The sequence below is a fragment of the Orussus abietinus genome, unplaced genomic scaffold (assembly GCF_000612105.2).
Source record: "Orussus abietinus isolate OABI.00-Male unplaced genomic scaffold, Oabi_2.0 scaffold5, whole genome shotgun sequence".
In the NCBI taxonomy this organism is placed as follows: Eukaryota; Metazoa; Arthropoda; class Insecta; order Hymenoptera; family Orussidae; genus Orussus; species Orussus abietinus.
The window spans coordinates 620,184-627,753 of NW_019394929.1; the positions used below are offsets into that span (position 1 = coordinate 620,184).

Here is a 7,570-nt window from a genome sequence, read left to right on the forward strand (position 1 = left end):
TATGGAATTTTGCACATCAATGAAATGTTTTACAGTCTCCTGGTTATTAAATCCACAAAAATTGTGAACCACCGGATTGGTTGTTTTTTATTAATTCACGCATACTGGTTCACAATCATTCAACATCCTCATTTCAGTCGCTCAAATTCAGTCTTCCTAGATGACCTTCCGGAAGACAGACATATCCTGCATTTTAGTAATCATTGAAATCAAGCAATTATAATGTTCCGTTAACTTGCTCATGTCACGAGTTCATCATTGTGCATTGCATACACGTACCAGACATCTTCTCAGAAATGATTTACATGATTATGTGCTTCGTAATATTATGTGGAGTTCCAACATACTTGTCTCTCTCAAGTGATCGTTGTTGTCAAATCAGTCAGCAAGAATCTCCAAGGTATAAGCTGTTGAAAACAGGGATTCGTTCAACTCAGACTGTCTTGTCGAGGAAGCAAGTTCCCGACTTGGCAGATTGTATAAAATTTGCAGTTTCAAAGAAGGCATTGGCTTTTAATTTTAGTAACAACATATCGAGTCATGGTGAGTCGAGAACATTATACTTAAAGTATCATCACGATAAATAGTGTTTAATTCAAGATCAAGTAAAATAAAAATTGTTTTATTCATAACAGGAAACAGTTCACAGCATCATAAAAGGGAAGGTCTAGACAATGAAAATTGCATCCTATTTGAATGCCCCGAGTTAAATAATTTTACAACCATTACGAATGACACTCGGTTCAAATACTACAGCATGTATCGTGGTGATCTTATGATATGTAAGTATCAGTTAAAACTTATCGATAACATTTACAAAATAGATTTAATTTACTCTAATACATTTACAGCGATTGGACAAGTACAATGCATACCAAAAGTGGGGATTTTCCTATTATCCATGAATAAAAAAAATTACACCAAGGCTCGTGAATCTTGCCAAAAATTAAATGGAAGTCTCGCACACGTTGTCAGCGAAGAACGAACCGAAGGTCTAGCGAAACTCATATCGGAGTCCCTGACTTTCTTCGTAGGGCTCAGTAATCGAGATAAGGAAAGAATATGGACTAACGAATTCAGTGAGTAATTAATTCCTGTGAATCAAAGTATAACAAAAATACAATTTGTTCTACACTTTAAAGGGAAGAAACCAAAGTAATTTATAATTCCTAACAAAAGAAAAATATTGCAAACAGATGAGCCACTGGATTGTTTCAATTATCGTGCTTGGGGACCTAGAGAGCCTACTCATTCTCGAGGATGTGTCGGATTGGTACAGCCGGAAGATTTATCAATGGTGTACTGGAAGGTCTTACCTTGTGACTTATCAACGTCTTACATATGTGAAATATTTCCCATGCAACAACGTCGGTCCAAAGTATCGTCATAGAAGAAAATTGCTATTATGCTTCAGCAACTTCACCCCATTAGGATTACAATGGACATATGAATAACTGGGATAACGTACACCGAATTACAAGTCCCGTCAGTAAGTACGTAGAGAAAGATTTACTTCAGTTAAATATTTACATACAAATACGAATAATCTGGCACGACTCCGTGTGACGTGTTTGGCGCGAAAACAAGAGGAAAGAAAAATATAACTCTCATTCTGTCCTCTATGTATGTACATAAATTCTATAACGTTTCTCAGCGAGTCCCCTTCGTCTGCCCTTCTCTTTCGACTCTTTGTTAACATCATTTAGTAACTATCGTCTTACGTTCTAGAGGCTTAGGATTAACCACGATAAGGTCGAGGCGCTTCCCTTCGACCACATTGTTGGTAGCACTCGTGCCTCACGATGTATTTATGCTAACATTGTAGCGTCTAAGCTGCACCCACATCCAGTTAACACTCTTAGCAGGACTCTTGTGAATAGGAATGATCTAACGGAAAGAAAAGCGGCAGACTGCATTCCAACCAACGAAACGGGATATACGGTTTGATTTGCCAGTTGTTAGCCGAGACCCGTCGTCGCGGATTCGCGTCTTACTTGCAAATTGTACCTAGGTGGATAATATTCGAGGAAACTCGACAACTCTTGGACATGCTAAAATCTCTTGTCTGCGTGGTAGACAAATCGTTACGACCCATTGCATCCAGTCGTACAGCTAGGTATTTCTTGGACTACAACAAATATGAAAATCGACGGAATGTAAATAGCTTAAAATTATTTTAAGCAACGAAACTCCAGCTTAAATACGTCGCCATCCGTTAGAAGAAATGGCCTTCGTTATCGAGGACAACATTAGGTGGAATCTACGCCCACTTTAGGACACAATAAATAATAATATTAATCAAGAGCGCATCCTCCGAGGAGCAGCTCCGCCAGTTTTCGCTGGCACGAGTTTAAACGGCCTAATTCAATTTTACAATATTGTTGCACAATATAAAAGTACAAAACGATTGATTTTCGTTTAGATATAAAGCGACATAGAGGATCGGTCGATATTGAGAGGCGACGTGCCTTCGACAACCTAGCTTCTCACAACTCACAAATATTACATTGATTAATGAAGGGTTCTACTCGTACACTGCCATTTCTTTTTTGTTACGTCTAATTATATCGTCTACCACTGATTAGCACCATTATAACCACGTTGAAGCTGCATTATGTCCTGTTATATTCAGAGCTGGGTACTTAAAATAGTTTCATGCCAAATGTGTTTTAAAATTAGGTTTGTACTTTGTCCTGAGGTCATTATTAACAAATATTCACGTTAATAATCATCCTATTCGTAGAATATAATTGTTTCCTTTCAATTAACGTCAAACAAAGTGCAGGTTTAATTTTCAAGCAAATCATGTATCGAACTCCTAACAGGTACCCTGCTCTAATTACATCTTACTTGAACGATTACGGCGCGATGGATTCTGTTGCTCGTCTAATCGCGAATATCTCAAATCCTCTGTGTTCCTTTACATTTTCCTTTTCAACGGGCTGACACAGTTTGACCGAATCGTCATCTTAGTCTAATCACCGGATCGAACGCATCACTGATACAGAATAAACCGTGTGAGTTACGATATTGGCACAGTCGGATTACTTGTTAAACTTATCGTATATTCACCATCTTTTCTTTATCGTTATGAGGCAGCGATTTGGTGGAAACGAAAATCACGTGTATCCACCGACATCGAGCAAGCATTTTAAGTACTTAACAAAAATTCTAGGGTGTCCGGTGCTCGCGTGAATGTTGAACATTTAATAAAATAGAAAGCACCTGTGCAATGACAGAATTAGTACTCTGTACCATGCTGAGCCAAAAATTGAGCCAGACATTACACAACAAAAAAACCATCCACTTGCGATCAAGTGAACTCTATTATTATGTATTTTAACTCATACCACGTAATCCGTTGGCAATATGTCGCTCAATCATTAACCGAAGTGAACCGAAGAGCTGCGGAATTTTTTATTCCTGCTGTTCGTATCGCTAAGATATTAGAAAGAAATCTTGCTGGACGTGATTACCGAGATGTGTCGCAATACAAAGCGCGACGACGCAAACAAGACGCATGGCAGTCGTAGCGGTGAGATCGTTAAAAAGAGCGGTAAAATGCGAATATCAAAAAATTGAAGGGAGGCCGCGTAAAACGTCGCGTGGAATGTTGTGCTTTCAGCTAAGGACCGGAAGAATACTGTAATCGCAATGGTAAGGCAAACAATAACCGCTGCCACCAGCACTAATAAATACGTAATAACAACGAATGTAAAATAATAGTGATAGTTATAATAGTTAATTGTTAGAAGTAGTGACAGAGAATTAGCAGAGCAGCGTCGGTTACCCGAGGGAGGGAATGCACGGCGAATTTTTAATGCGGTAGAAATTATTTATGCTTTGTTGTTGGTCGAGACATTACCCAGGAGGGGAACCAGCTGTTCGGAGAGCTGATTGACCGTTCGTTGCAGAATTATCTGTTTCTCCTCCAACATGGTGACCTGCCATAAAGCGGACTATAAATTAACAACTATTTCATACCGAAAGAAAATCACACTAAGCAATCAAAAGTCCACGGTGCCCACATGGTTTGTTCAGTTGTTTATGTGCAAGACACTTTTGCGTCAATATTGACATTACATGACAATTACATTATCTGTTAACACTTACCCTTTCCAAGAGTTGACTGTAAAGGATATATGGAACGTACGCAGTGGCCGTTCCTGGACATGTAGGTGGTTCGGGGAGGCTTGAAGACTCAATTCTCTGATTTTTATCCTTTTCTTTCGGAGTGGTATCTTCAGCATCTGGATCAGGCTTTATTGCACTCTCTGCAGTACTGGATGTCATTAATCTGTCGAATATAATTTAATTGTTTTTAACGCGAGACTTAAGATGTTGGTCTCTTGAGGATGGTGAATATTTAATGTAAATTCAAGTTACACTTACCGTGAGTAGCCTTTTTCTTTCTTGACTTCCACCTTGTCGACCCTATCGACCGAGCTAACCTTCATTCTCTCCATCTGACTCATTCTTAACTCCTCCACCTATGCAAGATTTTATTAAAAATGTAGAGAGGGGAATTTAAGAACAAATGATAGAATATAAAAAAAAAATGCTTACCCACGGCGAGAATCGCTTTACCCTTCCCGTAGGACCCTCTGTATCCTTGTCGCGCAACTGTTCAGAAGTAGCCTCAATATTTCCATTTGCTAGGCTATCCTCCTAAAATTGAAATAATAATTGAGCAAACTAGGTACGAGTAATCGTGAATATTACCGAATAGTTGGAATTGTTACCGTAGTAGTCGTAACATTTGCGGCACTACTATTGGGTGGAAGAGGAGCAGCGGAAATGCTAGTTTGGCGAAGGTGCTGCGTTGAGGGTAGACGTCGACGTGGAGCTTTCGCTCGAGAAGCTGTTAAATGCGAAAGTGGTGTTCCTTCCCCTCGTTCTACTCCATCCAACTCTTCATCCAAACCTGTAGTAGTGGCTCCATTATCGTTGTTACTCCCTTCTTCGCCAACAATTCGCTTTAAGCTCGACATCAGTGAATGATTGCCGGATATCTTCTTATCACCGCTTCCTCCTACAATGCCGATCAGTGTCGACGACGAGGACACGGACGAGGATAACGATGATTTTTTAGAACTTTCTGTGGAATTCAAAAAATATTTTGAATAATTTGAAATTTCTTATCACTAAATCAGAGCGAAAGCGACATTACTTACCTGTATGAATATTTCGGGAATTTAAACTTTTCCTTATATGTGCCTTTTCACTTTTTTTAGTACCATGTGAAGGTTTCGTACTGGATTTTGAAGTGGCTTGACTTTGTTCCTGACTGTGATGTTGATCACCCTTTACACCGATTACTTCAACAAAATTATCCGGAAACAATCCTATTTGGCCTCGCAACTCTCCTTTCCACCAGCCCTTTGTGAATTATAAATTAAAGGAAGATTAGAAATATTTGTAGAATATATACACTATGGTAGTTAATACAATTTTGTAGAGAAGAAAAGATTTAAATCAATAAACTGCTACCAATCGATAGGAACCTTCTAACCCAAATGGTGGTTTTGGACTGACGGAAACGTGAAACACACATACACAATCACAGCTACATGAGCAAATTTAAGTTTGAGCCCAGCTGAGAATAGCTCACACATTCAGATAAAAATATCCGTTCCACAAAGGGCTAACGGACAGTTGCATAATTTCTACTTTAACTTCAGTCACACCAAATAATTAATCCTTTACATTATGGAAGTATTATTACAGAAGATTTCATATACCTTATCAGGTGCATCTCTGGAAAGGAGAGTAATTATATCACCTTCCACAAGGGTCAGTTCATCTTTGTTGACGGATTCATAAGGGAATATAACTCGACAGAGTTCTTTCTTGTCTCTCTCCTTAACTGCTTCCGGTTCTTCGAAAGCAGGAGATGAGACAAAATTAGATGGAAAGACACCAATGCGTCCTCTGAGCCTGCCTTTCCACCATCCTTCTTCTACTTCGCCTAAGAATTCTATCATGTCTTGAGGTATGAGCGTTAGTTCATCTTCATTGCAAGGCTCGTAATTGAATAAAACTTTGCACCATTTCTTTCCCCTATCTGCAGCTGATGCCCCATTACGTAGGGTGACATCTTCGGTTTCTAAACTCGAGTTCCCTTCTCCACCTCCACCCGGAGATGACGGTTCCAATACCTAGAGCATTAAAAACTACTTTAGATCTATTCTAGCTTTCCAGATTACTAAATTCATAATTGTCGTAGCAATGTCACTGAAAACACACCTTGACAAAGTTGTCGGGAAACATGCCTCGTTTATCCCTCAAGGTACCCTCCCACCATCCTCCGAACATTACTTTTATTTCCTTAATGATATCTCCTTTCTTCAGAGTCAGCTCGTCTGGCTCTTGTGCCACATAATTGTATTCTACTCGTGCTTCCATTTTTTCTAGGCCTGGATTGGACCTATTATCTATGTCTAAAAACATACATATATTAATCCTTCTGTCTTATCAGTGACATCGAGACCTATATAACATGACACTACTCTAGGATTGAATAGGTCAGCTATGAACACAGTGTGGATTAAAACCGATCCAGAGGATGGTCAAATACACTTTCACCGATTAATACCTACATGCATTTACGAGAATCTAATTCTAACGTCGAAAGAATTCCGCTTTCATCGTATTTACGCGGATCATCCTAGATATTGCACGTTCTAATTAAAAAGATAGCCTAATCAGATAGTGACATACACAGAAAATAGGACAATGTGCTAAATCAAGTACTACGCTTGTCCGTAGAGTGAATGCACTCATGGGCAGATAATACAAACTTACAGATCTCATAATAGTGATGTGTTTATGAAAAGAGTTGTAAAAAGTTGAAATTTAGGCGGATCCGAAGCCAATTTGACAGCCCCATGAATGTGTCACTGTCGCCATCTTGAATCGACTTTGGATATTGAAATTCAAAGGTGCTCTCCATGAGTCACAGCAGATTGGAGACGCGCACAGAGATGAGTTGGGAGATTGCTCACGGGCAGGATCGTGTGATCGCATCCTGTGCTGCCCTCTGGTTTCGTACGTTAGCTATCACCGTTTTTTGCCCCCACGGGCGGCGCAACGAATTTCTGATAGGGATTCGCGCACTCGCGATGGTAATGGCTTAACTGCGCTTACCGACACTGCTCGGTTTTGATGGTAAGGAAAGAACACTCGTGGCGCCCTCTTTGAATTTACCCTACACTTACCTTATTTATTTTATCCGCAAATGATATAGGCAAAACTACACATGGGGGCTCGAGAGTTATACTTTATACACAATTTTTATAAGCTACGGAAATTAATAAAAAAATAATGAATGTTTCCTAGGAAACATTTTCCCAACTCGTCTGAGTAGATCTGCAAGGAAACTATCAATGAATGGCAGTGTACAGCAAAACGTAAAAATAGAACGAAACGTGGGATCGTAACGCGATCGTGTCTGAAGTTTCGGGAAAATACGTATGTACTGTCGAGAAAAAGATGTTTTCCGCCGACTTCAATTTAATGTAATCAAATCCATCCATCTGACGTCATTGAACGTTTAACAAAATTACACGTA

The 7,570-nt window shown here is 39.4% G+C and overlaps 2 protein-coding genes and 1 long non-coding RNA gene across 4 annotated transcripts; 2 read left to right on the top strand and 1 right to left on the bottom strand.

The window, feature by feature from the left end:
- Nucleotides 1-79: 79 nt before the first annotated feature.
- Nucleotides 80-1,622, top strand: LOC105701235. Of its 2 annotated transcripts, XM_012427808.2 has the most exons (4): nt 80-543; nt 636-782; nt 852-1,079; nt 1,197-1,622. In XM_012427808.2, exons 1-4 carry the CDS (start codon nt 297-299, stop codon nt 1,388-1,390), a joined length of 816 nt encoding a protein of 271 aa, XP_012283231.1. In that variant the 5' UTR covers nt 80-296; the 3' UTR covers nt 1,391-1,622. The 2 variants fall into 2 exon arrangements, with proteins under 2 accessions (XP_012283231.1, XP_012283230.1); XM_012427807.2 differs by having other exon boundaries at nt 636-1,079.
- LOC105701233 (SH3 domain-containing kinase-binding protein 1) lies at nt 1,491-6,939 on the bottom strand. The gene is made up of 9 exons (XM_012427805.2): nt 6,805-6,939; nt 6,247-6,440; nt 5,742-6,158; nt 5,175-5,379; nt 4,743-5,098; nt 4,567-4,668; nt 4,393-4,490; nt 4,114-4,297; nt 1,491-3,944 (listed from the first exon to the last, which is right to left on the bottom strand). The coding sequence occupies exons 2-9, from the start codon at nt 6,403-6,405 to the stop codon at nt 3,837-3,839; spliced, it is 1,629 nt and encodes a 542-aa protein (XP_012283228.1). The 5' UTR covers nt 6,406-6,440; nt 6,805-6,939; the 3' UTR covers nt 1,491-3,836.
- LOC105701239 lies at nt 3,938-5,320 on the top strand. Its single transcript, XR_001104191.2, has 3 exons — nt 3,938-4,031; nt 4,124-4,393; nt 5,235-5,320. It is a non-coding gene; the product is annotated as an uncharacterized LOC105701239 (long non-coding RNA).
- Nucleotides 6,940-7,570: the final 631 nt, after the last annotated feature.

Bases quoted from the DNA above. Each gene is read 5' to 3' on its own strand.
- LOC105701233 (XM_012427805.2), bottom strand. From the start codon at position 6,405: ATGGAAGCACGAGTAGAATACAATTATGTGGCACAAGAGCCAGACGAG. The intron at 4,669-4,742 runs GTAACAATTCCA...TTTCAATTTTAG, and splicing joins CAAATGTTACGACTACTACG to GAGGATAGCCTAGCAAATGG. The intron at 3,945-4,113 runs GTAAGTGTTAAC...GCTTTATGGCAG, and splicing joins ACAGTCAACTCTTGGAAAGG to GTCACCATGTTGGAGGAGAA.
- LOC105701235 (XM_012427807.2), top strand. From the start codon at position 297: ATGATTTACATGATTATGTGCTTCGTAATATTATGTGGAGTTCCAACA. The intron at 544-635 runs GTGAGTCGAGAA...TATTCATAACAG, and splicing joins TAACAACATATCGAGTCATG to GAAACAGTTCACAGCATCAT. The intron at 1,080-1,196 runs GTGAGTAATTAA...TATTGCAAACAG, and splicing joins AATATGGACTAACGAATTCA to ATGAGCCACTGGATTGTTTC.